This window comes from Pseudomicrostroma glucosiphilum (genome assembly GCF_003144135.1).
Source record: "Pseudomicrostroma glucosiphilum strain MCA 4718 unplaced genomic scaffold BCV69scaffold_3, whole genome shotgun sequence".
In the NCBI taxonomy this organism is placed as follows: domain Eukaryota; kingdom Fungi; phylum Basidiomycota; class Exobasidiomycetes; order Microstromatales; family Microstromataceae; genus Microstroma; species Microstroma glucosiphilum.
Window position 1 is genome coordinate 950663 of NW_020289915.1, and position 16043 is coordinate 966705.

The 16043-nt window shown below is 56.1% G+C and overlaps 7 protein-coding genes across 7 annotated transcripts; 4 read left to right on the forward strand and 3 right to left on the reverse strand.

The window, feature by feature from the left end:
• Position 1: 1 nt before the first annotated feature.
• On the forward strand, positions 2-2437 carry BCV69DRAFT_144030 (hypothetical protein). Its single transcript, XM_025489312.1, has 6 exons — positions 2-472; positions 544-777; positions 860-943; positions 1031-1356; positions 1436-1631; positions 1709-2437. The coding sequence occupies exons 1-6, from the start codon at positions 236-238 to the stop codon at positions 2369-2371; spliced, it is 1740 nt and encodes a 579-aa protein (XP_025349603.1). The 5' UTR covers positions 2-235; the 3' UTR covers positions 2372-2437.
• Positions 2288-4603, reverse strand: BCV69DRAFT_311248 (P-loop containing nucleoside triphosphate hydrolase protein). Its single transcript, XM_025494846.1, has 3 exons — positions 4045-4603; positions 3535-3974; positions 2288-3454 (listed from the first exon to the last, which is right to left on the reverse strand). The coding sequence occupies exons 1-3, from the start codon at positions 4549-4551 to the stop codon at positions 2503-2505; spliced, it is 1899 nt and encodes a 632-aa protein (XP_025349604.1). The 5' UTR covers positions 4552-4603; the 3' UTR covers positions 2288-2502.
• Positions 4604-4787: 184 nt separating this feature from the next.
• BCV69DRAFT_297736 (hypothetical protein) lies at positions 4788-6229 on the forward strand (the record flags this gene model as incomplete). The annotated part of the gene is made up of 4 exons (XM_025494146.1): positions 4788-5080; positions 5166-5224; positions 5301-5795; positions 5871-6229. The coding sequence occupies 4 exons, from the start codon at positions 4788-4790 to the stop codon at positions 6227-6229; spliced, it is 1206 nt and encodes a 401-aa protein (XP_025349605.1).
• Positions 6230-6355: 126 nt separating this feature from the next.
• BCV69DRAFT_144092 (hypothetical protein) lies at positions 6356-7636 on the forward strand. The gene is made up of 2 exons (XM_025489313.1): positions 6356-7126; positions 7242-7636. The coding sequence occupies exons 1-2, from the start codon at positions 6482-6484 to the stop codon at positions 7581-7583; spliced, it is 987 nt and encodes a 328-aa protein (XP_025349606.1). The 5' UTR covers positions 6356-6481; the 3' UTR covers positions 7584-7636.
• BCV69DRAFT_281441 (FMN-linked oxidoreductase) lies at positions 7606-9418 on the reverse strand. Its single transcript, XM_025491989.1, has 4 exons — positions 9269-9418; positions 8662-9201; positions 8296-8572; positions 7606-8215 (listed from the first exon to the last, which is right to left on the reverse strand). The coding sequence occupies exons 1-4, from the start codon at positions 9362-9364 to the stop codon at positions 7689-7691; spliced, it is 1440 nt and encodes a 479-aa protein (XP_025349607.1). The 5' UTR covers positions 9365-9418; the 3' UTR covers positions 7606-7688.
• A 420-nt stretch (positions 9419-9838) lies between these two features.
• BCV69DRAFT_232650 (cytochrome b560 subunit of succinate dehydrogenase) lies at positions 9839-10618 on the forward strand (the record flags this gene model as incomplete). Its single annotated transcript, XM_025489844.1, has 3 exons — positions 9839-9989; positions 10214-10411; positions 10533-10618. Coding segments are annotated over 3 exons (435 nt in total), but the record flags the coding sequence as incomplete, so codon positions are not given.
• A 94-nt stretch (positions 10619-10712) lies between these two features.
• Positions 10713-15479, reverse strand: BCV69DRAFT_306656 (hypothetical protein; the record flags this gene model as incomplete). The annotated part of the gene is made up of 4 exons (XM_025494685.1): positions 10713-13354; positions 13434-13693; positions 13770-14120; positions 14214-15479. The coding sequence occupies 4 exons, from the start codon at positions 15477-15479 to the stop codon at positions 11173-11175; spliced, it is 4059 nt and encodes a 1352-aa protein (XP_025349609.1). The 3' UTR covers positions 10713-11172.
• Positions 15480-16043: the final 564 nt, after the last annotated feature.

The following is a 16043-nucleotide window of genomic DNA, read 5'->3' on the forward strand; positions in this document are numbered from 1 at the left end:
GGGATTCCGGGCGTTGCTGCACTGTCGTCGTATTCCTAATGTAACCTTCCTCCTGATTGTGCTATCCCCTCTTCTGCCTCCTACCTCGTCGCAAAGTCCATCTGCCTGCACATCTGGGCCTGCCCCTAAGAAGGGCCGTGTCCCTCTGCCCCAACAACCATCTGATTTATTACTCACGACCGAGTGTTGTCGGAAGCCTGCTCCTATCGTATCCACAACATCAACCCGCAACGCGATGGAGCTAAAGCTCACATCCTCTTCCAACGACGTCTTCGTCTATCCTACAACGGCTCACGTAGATCCTGCCTCGGCACCTGACCCAACTAGAGTCGTGGCTCAATGCATTTCTGTGTCCTCGACTATCTCCTCCCTAGTGATTCTCAATATCTCCTTGCGAGTCTCCGAGAAGCACAAGAGCAGCGAGAAGATCAAAGATCTGACTATTGTCGTTGAGGCTGCAGAGACGCTGGCAGTAAGTATCTTTTGCAGAGCGGCCTGAAGCTAGTGCTCGTTACTCATTCCCACGTTGCTCTGCGATTCCAGTTCCCAAGCGGCTTCCTCGAGACCAATGAGCCATTCAGCTCCAGACATGTCATACAAGAGGCTGCAGGTCTGACGTTGCAGAGCGGAGCGACGTACTCATGGGACTTGCCGCTCCTCATCCCTTGCAACGCTGCTCCTTATGAAAGATGCCATCATGCCAAGAACTTTTGGAAGGCCTCGGCGAAGCTGAACATTCATGGTCGGCTGGTGAACAAGACGTACAAAGCGGAAAAGGTGAGCATAATCTACACTGCCGGACAGATGAGGCTCCCTTGCTGAATCTCCTGCGCCCTCTCCATTTCTTCGCCCCTCGCAGAACCTCTTTGTGGTGCAGGTTCCGACTGAGCAATCTGCGCTATCATACGAGCATACGCACAGCGGATTCGCCGAAGGCCCAGGGGTGAGTTGCCCGTTTTCCTCTCTGGACTTTGCTTCAAGACCCTTTCTCTGACTCGTCTGGAACTGTTCATGCCCACCTGCCCAATAGCCCATTCAACTGGCCTTCATTTCTCGCTCAGCCTCTGTTGGAGGCTACCTGCGCGGAGCTCTCCTTTTGCCGTCTCCATCCCCCGTCATGAAGCTGCAAGCTATCGTAATGACACTTGTACAGACGACCAGTCTGATCTCTCGGAAGAAGCCGGATGGATACTTCGAGACCTGCCAGCCTCAGCGATTCGAATTTGTCAAGATCAGCGGCGAAGAGCTGGAGAATGCTGTGACGCATACCGGCGCCCTCTGTCGACCCAAGGCTGCCACTGGTGATGAGATCGAACTCGAATGGATTGCTCGACTTCCCTCGGATGATCTAGCTCGGTGAGTGGGCCCGCAGAAAATCAGCACTCTTCCTCGTTGAACTGACAACGTGACATGCCTTGGTATTTCCCTCGGCTAGACCTACCACATTGGACGGCAGCCACGCGGCCATTAAGATTTCGCACCAGATCGAATTCTCGATCTTGTACGACGTCGACAAAGACAACCCAACAAGAGACGAGCGAGGTGACCTCATGAGGAAACGGTACCGAATCACATGGCCGGTCAAGATCCTTAGCTGCTCCTTGAGGTGGAGAAGCTTGGTGTTGCCAGAGGTGAGCAGGAACGTGGCAATCGCAGCACTAGGTGCTGACAGTATCTGACATACCACTCTCTCTCCACTCAATGATAGTATTCTGCTCAGGACTCAAATCCAGTGCCCGTGATGGACAGGAACGTCTGGCATGCCCGGACGGAGCACGAGGCGCAAGATCATTGCAATTGTGGCGACACCCTGGAGGCCGTCCTTCAATACGAAGACGAAGCCGAGGCGTCTGGCACACATACCTCGAATCTCATGCGAGAGCAGCTCCTGGAACAGCGTCCTGTGCGCTACCATGCCGACTCGCGGTCGAGGTCTCGAGGTCCAAATGCACAGAATCGCCGTCATGCGAGGAGCCAAGCTCGTTCTCGACTGCTGGACGGCTCCGGTACAGAGGAACACTCTCGCGCCAACTCGCCTTCCATATCGCGTCGCAACTCTCAAGAACGTATGGGCAGGCTTGGACCCCCTTCTAGCTCACGGCAAGGCAGTCGCGCTGCTTCTAGAAGTCGAAGCATGACGCCTCGTACTCCACGCTCTCGCTCCGTTGCACCCACTCCGGACAGAATTAGTATCGACTTCCAAAGGATGACGCTGGAAGGGGAGGATGGCAACGAAATGAGCGGAGAGGGAGAGAGTGGAGACAGTGTGCTTGGGGAGGAGAGTGATGGGTGGGACGAAGAGGACGATGAAGAACTAATGGACAAATTGGAGAGGGAGAGACTCAAGCAACAACAGCTCTACCATCCTTGAAGCAGAGCAAGGCGCGAATCTTGCATAGAGTCAGTCACCAAAAAATCATGTCACCTATATACCAGAGTAACAGCGAAAGGAAATTGTCATTTCTGATTGTAGGAGAACAAGTGACTGCGATCAAGAACAGACTAGTCGCTCTCGTCCTCATCGCTCGAGACAGCCTCACTCTGCTGACTCTTGTTCTTCTTCTTTTGCTGCCCAGCTTTCGCCTCTGTCCTGCCCTTCTTCTCCATCAATCTCCGCCCCTCTCTCCTCTCCTTCTCATCCAGCTCCTTGACCCGACTACCAGAAGCTTCTCCGACGCTCTGTCTCTCCACTACCTTTCTCTTCAATCTCCTCTTCTCCTTCCTCCCCACCTTTGGCAAATTGAGCAAGTACTGCGGGATGTTCCCCTCCGTCGCGGCTTCTGGGTTGCTCTGCTTGATGATGTTCAGAATCGAGCGAAGGTTGGGCGCGTCCTCCTTTGTGAAAAAGGTGACCGCTCGACCTTTTCGACCAGCACGTCCAGTACGTCCGATGCGGTGAATGTAAGATTCCGTACTGAGCGGGAAATCGTAGTTGAGAACTAGCTCTACACCCTTGAAGTCCAGTCCACGGGAGAGGACCTCGGTGCAGATCAGTAGCCAGATCTCGCCTCGCTTGAAAGAGGAGATGACACCTTCTCTCTGCGTGCGCGAGAGGTCCGAATGAACTGTGTCGATGCGCAAGCCGTCATAGACTAACTCATTGTACAAGTCCTTGGCACGCTCGATGGACTGCACAAAGAGTAGCGTGGGCGGCTTCACCTCTCCCATCTTCAGCATTGTTCTCAGCTCGAGAAGCTTGCCTTCCTCCGTTCCCACGTATTTGAGCTTCTGCGATACATCCTCAGAGGAAGAGTCCTTGGCTCCCACAATGACTCGGATGTAGTCTGGAGCGAGAAATGACTTGCTCAAGGTCTCCACGGATGATGGGAGAGTGGCGGAGAAGAGAGACTTCTGCAACGAGGGAGAGGTGCAGAGGGATAGCAGAAGATCCGTCTGTTTGAGGAAGGCCGCTGAGAGGAGCGTATCGGCTTCATCTAGAATCACCTGAGTCACACTGCAGAGTGGAAAAGGAGATGACGCGTCCAGTCAGCTTGAAAAGCCATCGTCATCAGCGTTGCGCTTTACCTGACTCACTTGGCTAGACTCCAGCCCTCTACCTCTACGGCTTGTACCAGTCTCAGAGGCGTGGAGATCAGGACATCGAACTTGGCTCCCTGCCCACCTGTGCTCGCCTCCTTCTCCGCCTCTTCCACAGCTCTGATGCGCTCTCCTCCTGTCAAGAGCGCGATCCGGACTCCTTTGCTTGCCTTCTTCCCTACAATAGCACCAGGACGGCTCCTGGCAGCCTCTTCCTGCCCTTCTGGACTGGCTTGCAAAAGGCGGCGAGTCTCGTCGTAAATCTGCGTTGCCAGCTCTCGCGTGGGTGATAGAATAAGAGCTCTCGGACCTGGCGAAGGGGCCTTCTTACTTCCAGCGCGAGCTGCGCGATCCTTGTAGATCTGATGAACAAGGGGCAGCAAGTAGGCAAGAGTCTTTCCTGATCCAGTCGGCGCCATTGCAAGGAGATCTCGACGCTGAAGCGGGGAAGAGGTCACGAAGTCAGGTGTCGATCTCTGCAGAGCTCAGCGTGGCACCTCAACTCACCTCGAATGCAATGGACAAAGCTGCTCTCTGTACACCCGTGAGATCCCAGCCCCTGCTTTCCAGCTCACTAATCATCCAGTCTGGAATGCCATACCTCTGACCCGCTTCTGCCCAAGATACGAGTGGACGGGGGAAATCTGTACCAGAGATGTTCAGCCGATGCTTCCGCAGATAGGCCTTGAGTGTCGTGGAATCGAGAGATGGCACCTGCTTCGCAGCAAGTTCCCTCTTGCGCTTCTTGTTTGACTTTTTCAGCTCTTCTCCGATATCACCGTCGGCTCCGGACCGAACGCTGTGGGCAGATGGAAGCCCTTTGGCATTGCTGCCGCTGCTGCTGCCAAAGAAGTCAAGCTCGGCGGGGAGAGTAGAAGGTCCAGCCACCGATGAAGGCTGCTGGCTACCCTGATCCTGCCTCTCTTGTCGATCGAAGACGTCGACCTGTGGCCCGAAGCGGGACTTGTCGAAGGATCCTACGCCCAGAGAGAGGGCGCGGAAGGCTGCTGACATGTCGTTCACGAAGGAGAGTGTGGAAGTGGTGGGTGGGAGTAATGATGGTGACCAGCTTGGGTGGTGAGAGGAACGGAAGCGACAAAATTTCATGCCACGGCTCCACTCGGCTGCAGGCGGAGAGGATCAAGGCGTCACTGGGCCGCACGCGATCCGCGTCTGATGGTCTTTGTCCTCCTCATCCAACACTTGCCTCACCGACTGCTTGAATACCGTAGACGTCCTCTTCGCCGCTCATGTCGGCCTTTACTCTTCTCGCTCGTCCATTCAGATGGTTCCGCAAGGCGCCAAAGACAGAGTACGAGGAAGTCCTGGCCGATCTCACAGCAGAGATCGACCATGTGCAGTCCAACCTGGTGCAGGTCCAGGCTCGGAAACGCAGGGCGACGCTCATTCTGCCCTTTTGGGCATCGATCCTATGGCTGGTATGGACGGTGGTGATGTACTTCCTGGGAGAGCTGCAAATGAGCACATTCAGCAGTTCCAATGCTTGGATCATCTGGGGGCCGGTCTTGCTGGTGCCGTTCCTGTGAGTCGCTAAGAGTCAGGCTCAGGGATCGTTGCTTTCAAGGTAAAGGAGCTAATCTGCCTCTTACCATCTTGCAATCTCTCAGCATCTTCTTCACGCGTAGGATTGTAAGGTGGTGGTACAAGCGAGTACAGGCGGCAGAGGGTGAGTACGAGATCAGCGGAAGCATAGTGATTAGACACATGCTGAGGTCTAAGCTACTGCATTCGCCAACTCGCAGAGGAGCATCTCAAGGATCTTCAGCGTCAACGTCGAGCCAAGATTGAAGAGATCAAGAGAGCTACCAAGTACGACCACTTGAGACTTCTGCTGGAAAAGTATGACGATGAAAAGAAACCGGTCACATCGCAACAAGGTCGCGTTGCAGCTGGACCTCAGACGCCCATGAAGGGAGGCAAGCCACAACAGCAGGGTCAAGCTCCCGGCTCAGCAGTAGCTAGGCCACCAGTACCTGGTCAACAACCACTGCCTTCGGCCATGCGGGGAAGTCAAGGGACAGGTGCTCCTACCCCAGCTGGCTTTGGGCAGCCACAGGCACAATCGCGGGCGCCCGCAGCCCCAGCGCAAAGAACATGGCTGGATCGAATGGCCGATAGCGTCCTAGGGGCAGACCCTTCGAGTACAGCCTTGGGACCAGAGCAGAAGTACGCGCTCATCTGCGTGAGCTGCAAGAGACACAATGGCCTGGCGCGGAAAGAGGAATTCGAGGAAGTCCGTGAGTACGAGATGCCCAAAGGATGAGGACACTGTGATTTGAAGCTGATTGATCATCTGCCTGCCCCTCTCCTAGAATACATCTGCCCTCACTGTGGGGTCTTCAACACCCGCAGACCATCGTCCATGCCAGTCTCTTCGCCCTGGAGAGCTTCTCAGGCCCAGGAGACCAGCTCTGGCGAGAAGTCTCGTTCAGATGTCACTGCCGGCAAGAGTGGTACAGAAGCCGCTCGAGGCTTCTCCTCCTCTTTGCTTCGCAATGATGCGGCTCGCGATGGGACGGACTCTCCCCCTCCTGCTACGCCTCTAGCACGGCACTCGGACGACGAAGAAGACGAGGTGGAGGAGCACGAGATTCGCGATGCAAGCGTGGGCGCAAAGGGTGGGGTGACGAAGAGGAGATCTGGTCGACTGGCTGGTATGGAGCTGGACTGAGTGAATCCAGGAGGGGAAAGGTGAAGAGTAGCGTAGGCGACCCGTTCCGTTGCGAGGACCCTGATGCGGTGCAGAGGTGAAGACCCTGATGCCGGGCTTTGCGGGGAATTCGCCGGCTGTGAAATATATTCTTCCCCGCCGCCATTGACGTAATGCCGTCTGGCCGATTACCCTACGCTTGCCGCCCCGTGTTCCTCATTCATTCTCACTTTCCTCATTCCTGTCCATATCCTCACCCATCTTCGAGTAGTCATGTCTTCTGAGGAGCAGGAAGGACCTGCAGGAACAAAAGTGTTAGACACGCTCTACCCGCTCACCCACTTCATCGGTCATCGTCCCCCTACCGTCTCTTCGGAGCTGCAACCGGGAGATGCAGGGTACCGCAAGTTCCATGCAAATTTCCATGCATTCGTAGATTTTGGCTGGTGTGACCCTTTGCGATCCCGTCTGAAAGCTCGCGAGGAGCGACAAGCAGCAGCGCAACGGCAAGAGGACGATAAGGAGGCAGGCAAGGACAACGGGGAGAGTTACGCTCGAGAGCCGTGGCGCGTCTCGCTCGGCTGGCTCCTCTGGTCTCGTCTAAAAGGCGTGGTCCTCTCTACCATACCGACTTTTGCAGTTCTGAGCTTCATTGCCCTGATTGCTCGCTCAGCCTTTTGGCGCGAATATGGCTCCCCTATCATCCTTGGCGCCTTTGGAACCGAGACGGTCATCCTCTTCTGCCTACCTCATCTGCCAGCCGCACAGCCTCTAGCTATCTTCTTGGGAAACACCATTTCTGCTATCATCTCCGTCGCTATACAAAAGGCCTTTGAGCATTACCCTTCTTACAAGCCCGGGAGCGTGGATGGTGTCAATTGGGCAGCCCCAGTCGTGGCGACGATCACGTCTTCTGCGGTGAGTGGAGTGAAGTGGAGTGGAGGGGACGGGTGGTGCAAAGGCACGGACTTAAGCCCTACCTGATGAAGCCCATGTACTGATCTTCTCTATTGCCTCGATTCTTCTTCCATAGGTCATGCAATTAGTAGGAATTGTTCATCCACCAGGAGCAGCCATTGCGGTCCTCGCCACTACTACTTCAAATGTAGTAGGCGAGGGCTGGGAGCTACCGGGGCACATCTGCCTCATCTCCCTACTCTTCATTGCCATGGGTCTAGTATTCAACAACATCGGAGGCAAAACTTACCCTAGCAGTTGGGGTCTGCCTTTCTGGCCTACTGCACCGAGCCCCGGGCAAATTCGGGAACGCTGGAATGTGAAACAGAGGGAGAGCAGGGGGAGGACAGCCGGCAAGGAGGGCAATGCTGCTGAGGAAGGTCGGGAGGGCTCGAATGAGACAGTGGCTCCAAGGTAAAGTACTTCTTGCAAGTCTTATGGCTCATGTGTGCAAATCATCTGTATTCTATTGTCAGACATGTACAGGATTCATCATTGCTACATCTACAGGGAATGATTCACCCTAGACCAGTCCCTTTAACAGGCTCCATCCTCCAATATTGGGATCAGCCTTCAGTCCTTTCACGATCCGGCCCATCTGCGCAGCATGGTACAGCGTCGTCCACCCCGCTCCCACGAGCTTCAGCGGCACCAACTTCAGCAGACCGGGAGGGTGCAGTGCCATATCGGGCGCAGGCACTATCGCTTCTTCTTCGCTAACAGATTCGTCTGTGAAACTTCGAGGTAGATCTGGCAAGAGAGCCGAAGCGCGCCCAATGCCACACATGTCCACTTCAGCGTCCTCGAGAGCTCGCAAGCAACCCGTACGGGAACGCAACCCCCCAGTGAGGATCAGTGCCATGCGATGGGGGGAGTCTGCGGTGGGAGCAGGCAAGGCGGCGGCTGCTCGTCGAGCAAAGTTGCTGAAGAAGGCTTCCCGCTTCTTGGTCGATGCCTTGACTGGAGGTGTGGGCTTGACAGATTGGTGCGACGTTGTTTCACTAAGCTTGGCCATCTCGTCATCTGCGTTGAAGTCGCTTGTGAGGAATGCTGCATGGACCGAAGGGTGCGGAGTAGTCAGCACGATGTGTCTCGGGCAGCCTGATGGCAGAGCCTGCCAAGACGCTTACATGGATTCTCGTAGTTGCCGCCGCTGATCTCGACAAAGTCGACACCTCCCATTTCGGCCAGCCATTGAACATTGAGAAGCGCATCTTCCTCTGTCAATCCTCCATGGACATAATCTGCGGAGTTGAGCTTGATTCCGACAACGAAGGCCTTTGGTAAGCGCCTCCGGATCTCTACGATTATCTCTTCTACGATACGGAAACGGTTCCTCGCTGAGCCTCCGTACTTGTCGGTCCGCAGGTTCGTCCTTGGGCTCAAGAAGGCCGCTAGCATATAGCCCTACCAGTGGAGACACGAAAGGGCGAGGGCAAGAAGGGGTAAGAATGAGTACCAGCGGCAGGACTTACGCCTTGGACAAAGCTACGCACGTGCGACCCATGTAGTTCAACTCCATCGAACCCAGCATCATGCACCACCTCTGCAGCATCAGCGAAGCGCTTGACGAGGTCCTCCACCTCCGCCGTGGTCATAGCTCTACATGAACCCCACATCAGCCAATCAAAGGCAGAGGATAGTGGCCAGGGTAGCGAACCAGCAGCAGTGGCCATTGGCACAGCTGAAGGAGCCATACTGGCCTTCCATGGATACCGGCCAAATCCTCGGCCGGACTGTCTGCCCGCATGCACAAGCTGTACGATGGCCAGTGGTCTGGTATGTTGGTTAGAGGTGGAAGGCGCCTTTCCTGCTTGGCAGCTCTTGGCATACTCCTTGTATCGATCCATGTCGGCCGAAGAGACAGATTTGCTGAAGGTGACGTCGAAGGGCGTGCCGAGGTGCGTCTGGTCGATGGCTATGTTGCCTGTGATGATCATACCCCAACCTCCTTCTGCCCACTCCTTGTAAAGATTCAGTAGCCTGGTGGGTGGCAGACCACCTCCAAAGGGCGCTTGCAGCTCTTCCATGGGAGCCTATATGCGGAGTAGGCAAGCATTAGAAGCTGGTCGCTGTGCTCGGTGCTGCTCTGCCAAGGCTCACCTTGGCGAACCTGTTGGGCACCACGCGGCCACAAGGCAGCGTCACTGGTGACTTGAGCCTATTTACCGACGCGCTCGAGGCCACTGTATCTGCCATCTTATCAATACGCCCACGATCAGTCGAGTTGGATATATGCCCCTCTATCCAAGATCCTCCCAGGTCGAGTCTATCGGCGTGAAAGTATGCAGAGCGGAAAGGCAGACGGAAGTGGAACGTTGCCGCGTAGGTGGGGTCCCTCCTCCAGCCTGCGTCTCGGGTGGACCGGGTGAGAGGGGCGGGCAGAGGGCGGGCGCGCGCCCAGTGAGACGAGTGCCGTCCCCGCGTGCCATTGGTAATCCTCACAGCAGCCAGTACCAACCGACCATCTCACCCGTCCCTCCTCACGCACTCACACCCTCCCAACCTATCGCCGTCACCATGTCGCTCCACCGCATCACCCCCACCACCCGTCTCCTGGCCCGCACCTTTGCCAGTGCTCCCCTCGCCCCTCGTCTCGCTCCCGCTCCGGCTGTCCTCGCCCTCTCCCGTCAGCAGAATGCCCGAGGAGCAGCCACGACGGCAAAGGCCTCTACGGTCAAGATGACCGCCGATGAGAACCTCGAGATGCTCAACAAGCAGAGGAGCGTTAGGCCCAATTCTCCACACTTCACCATTTACCAGCCGCAGCTCACTTGGTTGGGATCGATTGCTAATAGGATTACTGGCGTTGGACTGAGTGTTGGTGAGTTGAAGGATTCACCACGAGTTGTAAAGCCGAGAAAGGAATGTGATGCATGGAACATCACACAGGAAGCGGTGGACTTGAAGTAGCATAACTTCGACAGATGAAGACGCATATAGAGCTCAAGGGAGGGAAGATACATTTCGACATGAGATCTCAGGGAAGATTCTTCTCATCACACACCACTAACCCCCGCTCCTCCTCCTTCCCCCTCTCCTCCTCAGGTCTCTACGCCTACGGTCTCGCCTACATCTCCCTCCCACTGATGGGATACGGTGACCTAGTCTCCTCTGCCTACCTCACCTCTCTCGCCGCCTCTGCTCCCTTCTGGCTCAAGCTCTCCATCAAAGCACCCATCGCAGCCGCCTTCAACTACCACACTTTCAACGGTCTGAGGCATCTGGGTTGGGATAGGGGATACTGTGAGTACCAGTGGAGCAGAACCTAGAAAAGGGTGCCAAGCTTTGGTCCAGAATCTGCGGGTCGATGGCTGACGATGTTCCTACTCCTCCTTTCGCTCCTCCTCTCCCCTTGCCTCGCTAGTCATCTCCGTAAAGGGATGCTACCAGTCCGGCTACGCAGTCTTTGCCGCCACAGCACTTGCCACCGTTGGTCTCTGCCTCATTTGATTCTCTCAGAGCGAGGCAAGAAGGGAGGAGTGGTAGATGGACACATCTGCAACTCTTTCCCTGACAGCCAGGCAACTGTGTGTATGCGAGTATGGATCTGTGTAAATGTATAACCTGAATCCCGGCAAATGTGGTTGCAGGTGTGCCTGCGTGCGTGCATGTGTGTGTATCCATCGCGAATATGATTTCATCGTAGATGGATGGTTCGAGGGAGGAGAGGAGGAGCACAATCTCGTGACGAGATGGTAGAGGTAAAGGGAGGGGTGTGACGAGGGAGAAAAGAGTAGGTACAATTCCCCCAAATGTTCCTCTGACTGGCCGTCAATTGTCCGCCATTGCTTTCTCTGCGTTCCTTTCCATTGACCATCGTCCCAAATGCCCCGGTCAGCCGTACCCTTCTTTGGCTGTTCGACGATGACGATGACGATGACAATGCCCACTACTAGAGAATACAGCCTGTACCGCTTCACCTCCGGCGACCCACCCTCTCATAGCCTTGCCCGCTTCCTGCAGCCTAGCTCCGCAGAGTTCGTTTCAGCTCATCTCAGCAACCGCTAGAAGCGCGTCAAATCCGGCTGCTGCTGGGTGTAATGCGAGGAGTACCTCCGATCATTCTGCTGCTGTTGTTGCTGCCGCTGTTGAGGATGCAGAGCTTGGCCCTGCGACCTACCACCACCAGCAGTATTGCTGCCCTGAGGGCCGCCGACAAAGTGATCGTCGAAGCCTGCCGAGGTGGGTGACAAGCCGCCCGAGAGGGGCGAGGAGAGTCGCAAGCCTGCCCCTCCCCCACTTCCAGCACCGGCGCCCCCGCCTGTTTGTCGGTACCCGCTCATGCCGCTCGGAGGGAGGATCATGGAGTGCCGCTGGGGCTGGAGCTGCTGAAGATTCGTCGACGAGCTTCCTGCACTACCTGCACTGCCAGCATGGTACTGCTGAGGCTTCAATGCCGGCATGAGCTGAGCAATAGAGGGTTGAGCCGAATCGAAGGCGTCGAAAGGGAAGGGCGCAGAGGAATTTGGAGAGAATTGACCTCCTCTCCCTGCACTGCTCACTCCAGCTGCGCCGCCTCCGCCGCCTCCCCTTACAGCAGTGGCACTCGAAGTACCGTAGCGAGCGGAGGTAGAGGGGTTCCGGTTGCTCGAGGCGTACGCGGCAGATGAGGGAGCACCGACACTGCCTGCCCTGGCGGCCGCTTCGGCAGCGGCTTGCGGAGACATGGCAGAAGGCGAGTTGCGTGCAGCGGCTAGAGCAGCAGCGGCGTCGTGTGTGTGCTGCAGCGACTGACGATCATGCGCGCCTTCGACGATCACGGAGAAGTTTGGCTGGCCACCTTGGTACTGCCGAGAGGGAGTCTGCGAAGAGCCCTGTCTTGGTGAAGTGTACGAAGGGCTTGTCGTCTGAGGCAACCAGTTACCCCCGGCTCCCTGTCCGTGAGCCTGTTGCTGCCATCCTGCCCCTCCATCGCCGCTTGGCTGCAGAAGATCTAGCTGAACATACTGGGAAGGACCCATTGACTGAGCTCCTCCATTCTGTTGCCGTTGCTGCTGCTGCTGTTGCCGCCTCTCCCATTCCTCTCTGCTAGGCGTCGTCGAGGCGTCCATGCCGGAGGTATTGATGCCAAGACTACCACCCTTGTAGGCGCCACTACCCGTCATGGGGCCGCTGTAGGTGTCGGATCGACTTCTCGCTGTGCCATTCTTGCCATTACTCGCAGCTGGCACGCCAGTAGCAGGAACAGCATTGAGACCAGGCAATGTCCCTCCGTAGCCGATCATGGCGGCGTGAGCTTGAGCTGCCTGCAATTGAGCGTGAGCATGAGCTTGCGCTTGGGCCTGAGCATGGGCGTGAGCCTGCTGCTGCTGTGCCTTCGCCTGGGCAGAGGCAGCAACGGCTTGGTCTTGAGCGTAAGGATTGTTTATCACAGGGACCGACTGCCGCACCTTGTGAGCCGTGTTGTAGGCCTGCTGCTGGGCAAGATGCTGATTGTAAGCAGCAGCGTCGTGATAGGCCCTCCCGGAAGCTCTTGTATTTGTTTGCGGCAAGCCTCCGAACTGATGCTTGTTGGGATCCATGCGACTCGATGACGGCCTCGTCTCTTCGATAGTAGTCCTCGGAGGCTTGAAAGCTTTGACAAACTTCTCGCCAGTGATGAAAGGATGTAGCACTGCCTCTTGAGGCGTCCAGCGCTCATGCGGATCCATGTCCAACAGACCGGTAACGAAGTCGACGAATGACGCCCGATTCGCCATCTCCTTCTGGGCGTCAGCAGGTCTGCCGCTCTTCCTGGACAGAGGGTACGTCTTGATGATCTCCGGCAGCGTTGTGGCAGAGAAGTACACCTTGCTAGGCTGTTCAGGCTCCAACTGAGGATGCTCCTTCGTGTATTGCTCCCGAGACTTCAAACGATAGCTCTTCCTCCCATAATCGTCAGAGAAGACGTTGAAGAATTCGCCGGTCTGCTTGCCCTGTTCTAGCATGAATGCAGGGGGTAGTCCGAGCATTTCGACAATACGACACATCTGATTGTACTCTGAAGTCCCTGGGAAGAGAGGTAGACCAAGGAAGAGCTCCACAGCAATGCAGCCGAGCGACCACATGTCGATGGCGGAATTGTACGGCAGACCAAGGAGGACTTCTGGAGACCTGTAGAATCGAGACTGGATGTACGTATACACTGTCTGCTTTTCGTGACAAGCTGAGCCAAAGTCCACTAGCTTGATCGATGGCGTTTGCAGCCTACGAGGAGGATGGAGCAGAGGCAGAGGTCAGCAATGCATCAAGTTGCCGAGCTCTCACACTGTCTTATGAAACTTACGTCCGGAGAAGAATGTTCTCGGGCTTCAGATCGCAGTGGATCAAATTTGCCTCATTCAGAACTGTCAGAGCGTCCAGCAGTTGTGTGGTGAACACTCTGACTAGACTCGTGCTGAGACCGCGGAAAGAGTTCTGCTTGATGAGCTCGTAGAGATTTGAAGACAGCAGCTCAAAGACGAGACAGAGATGCTCAGCATGGATGAAAGTATCCCGTAGCCTCAAGATGTGATGCTTGTCCTCTGGGTCCCAATTCACATTGAGCTGTGAGGAGCCGAGTGGAAGATCACTGCCTGGGTCAGCAGACATCTAGACTTCAGACAGCACTGCTCGTACTCACCATTTCCAGGATGGTCACTTCCATCATACTCTGCTTGTAATACGCTGGCTTGTTCTTGATCACTTTGACAGCAACAATCTCATGTGTACGCATATTTTGACACTTCACTACTTGACCAAATGTTCCCTGACCAAGAATGTCCAAGATGAGGTACCGGTTGCCCTCTTCGTTGCCTAGCCAGTCATTGACGTAGAGGATGTAGTCGCTGTCCTCATTGTCATGTCCATTGTTGTGCATGGGTTTGCTTGGCTTCGTAAGGACTCGCCGCGGATTGAATGAGAGCTCATAGATGAAGGACGGATTGACGAGATGATATGTGTGATGCAGGTACGAGGTCATAGCTTTCAGAGGCTGATGGAGGAAGTAGTCGAGAGATGCGATGAAGCAGTCGTCAGTCAATCGTCCTTGCCTCGAAGCCCGCCATTACGGATACGCCAAACTCACACTGACAAATCCTCCCGCCGGATCAGCTCTTCTCGTCGTGGCTGCTGCCACTTGATCCAGCTTAGGCCGCAGATCATTGAGGTCCCTTATCCTCCTCAGGCCTTCCTCTTTAGGCGGCGGCGGTATCCTCAGCAGTCTCTTCTCCTCTGTTGCTCTCACTTTACCCGAGGTGCTCCGGGTCAACGCCATCCCTTGAGGGTCATCCCATTGCTGCTGCGAATAGCCTCTCGCTGGGGGAGGTGCAATATGCGGCAGTGCTGTAGTAGGTTGTGACGGGCTTGACCAGGAAGGAACATTGATTCCCTGCTGACCCGAGGAGCGGCGCGCTGTGTATGCATACGGCAGAGAATCCTTCCCAGCATCGTTCTGATGCGATAGGCCGGCTTGAGAGGCATAGTAGCGAGCGTACGCCTGGTCACCAGAAGCTCCCGCCGGCGATGCTTGCCGCGAGTGTGAATTCAAAGGCGCGTATTCCACGTTCCTTGCCTTGCCTGCTGAGCTGCCGCTGACGCCGGAGCCCATACCTCCATATCCCGCCTCGAGTCTTTGGTAAGTAGATCCTCCCCCGCCATCAAAACCACTCGGCGGCCGCTCGGCGGAAGTTACGGGGTATCCGGATGCGTACGATGATTGTTGTGGAGCGAAGCCCTGGCTCGGGGGCCGAGGATGTATCAGAAGGCCGTTGTCCAGAGGCACAGGTGACCGTGGTTGGTAATCGGTGCTGTAAGGCGTAGCGATGGTGGGTAGGAGACTCTGTTTATGGCTTGCTCCTGACCTGGAAGAGGAAGATACCATCTGAGACGAGGCAGGAGGCATTGCAGACGAGTAGAGGGGAATCGAACTCGAGGCGGGTGAAGCGTAGGAAGAGCGGCCAGGCGAGGAGCGCTGCTGGAGATGCTGAGCAGACGACTGATGCTGACCGAATCCAGCACCACCTAAGCTAAGTGACCTGGAAAGACTATCCTTGCTACTGGATGGTGCGGCTGACAGAGACAGGCGCGGGGTAGCATAGGCAGATGCCGCCGTGCTGTCCAGCTGATCGAACCCAGGCCCATTGGTTGAAGCGCCGTGAGGTAGAGGAGAGCGGTGTCCCGGCGAAGAGACACTGGCGTAGGGTGAACCCCCAGGGTGGGCAGCTGCATTGGTGTGCTGTAGGTGTTGCTGGTGAGCTTGCTGGTGATGGCGATGGTGGTTGTGAGCTTCGCTAAAGTGAGGATCGCCCATCATATTGATGATATGTTGATTCTCTGTAGGCCCTCCTGCCATCCTGTGCAGCTCTGCTTGGTCAGGAGGCTGGCCTTTGTGCACCCGTTTATCGTCGCCGTGACTCTTCTGCACCCCCTCTACCTATCTCGATGGATCAGGAAAGACGAGGCAACGGGTCTCCAAGCGTCACCTTTGGTCGCTGAGGGGATAGCGGGATGAAAGCGTGATCCCCTGGTCCTCGCGCTGGAGTGGAGAGGAGTGTGCTCCTTGGCAATGCGCTGGAGGGAACACAGAGGAGGCTAGTGCCGCCAGTCGGGGCAGGTCTGGCGAAGTATGCCCGCTGCTGGTATTCGTGAAGACGATGATGACCCTGCGTGTGGTTTGCTATCCTTGACGACGAGGTGAAGGATGGATATGACTCTGGCCAAGACGTGAGTGGACCGAGTGTGTGTGTGTGTGTCTGGCCTCGTCAGGCTGCTGCTGCTCCGCCGTGCCCGCTGCCCGCCTGGCTGCTGCCGTGCGGTGTCCGCCTCGCGGCTGGCGCGAAGCACCAACCAGGCAAAAGACAGCCCGCCCTCGCTCAGGCCATCGGAAAGCAGACGACGGAAGCATGGACGCGTGATG

Excerpts from the sequence above, each read along its gene's own strand:
- BCV69DRAFT_144030 (XM_025489312.1), top strand. The coding sequence starts at position 236 with ATGGAGCTAAAGCTCACATCCTCTTCCAACGACGTCTTCGTCTATCCT. Across the intron at positions 944-1,030 it reads GATTCGCCGAAGGCCCAGGG|CCCATTCAACTGGCCTTCAT; the intron begins GTGAGTTGCCCG and ends CCTGCCCAATAG. Across the intron at positions 1,357-1,435 it reads CCCTCGGATGATCTAGCTCG|ACCTACCACATTGGACGGCA; the intron begins GTGAGTGGGCCC and ends TCCCTCGGCTAG.
- BCV69DRAFT_311248 (XM_025494846.1), bottom strand. The coding sequence starts at position 4,551 with ATGTCAGCAGCCTTCCGCGCCCTCTCTCTGGGCGTAGGATCCTTCGAC. Across the intron at positions 3,975-4,044 it reads CTTTGTCCATTGCATTCGAG|CGTCGAGATCTCCTTGCAAT; the intron begins GTGAGTTGAGGT and ends TCCCCGCTTCAG. Across the intron at positions 3,455-3,534 it reads GAGGGCTGGAGTCTAGCCAA|TGTGACTCAGGTGATTCTAG; the intron begins GTGAGTCAGGTA and ends TCCACTCTGCAG.
- BCV69DRAFT_144092 (XM_025489313.1), top strand. The coding sequence starts at position 6,482 with ATGTCTTCTGAGGAGCAGGAAGGACCTGCAGGAACAAAAGTGTTAGAC. Across the intron at positions 7,127-7,241 it reads CGACGATCACGTCTTCTGCG|GTCATGCAATTAGTAGGAAT; the intron begins GTGAGTGGAGTG and ends CTTCTTCCATAG.
- BCV69DRAFT_281441 (XM_025491989.1), bottom strand. The coding sequence starts at position 9,364 with ATGGCAGATACAGTGGCCTCGAGCGCGTCGGTAAATAGGCTCAAGTCA. Across the intron at positions 9,202-9,268 it reads TGCCCAACAGGTTCGCCAAG|GCTCCCATGGAAGAGCTGCA; the intron begins GTGAGCCTTGGC and ends CTCCGCATATAG. Across the intron at positions 8,216-8,295 it reads CGGCAACTACGAGAATCCAT|CATTCCTCACAAGCGACTTC; the intron begins GTAAGCGTCTTG and ends CGGTCCATGCAG.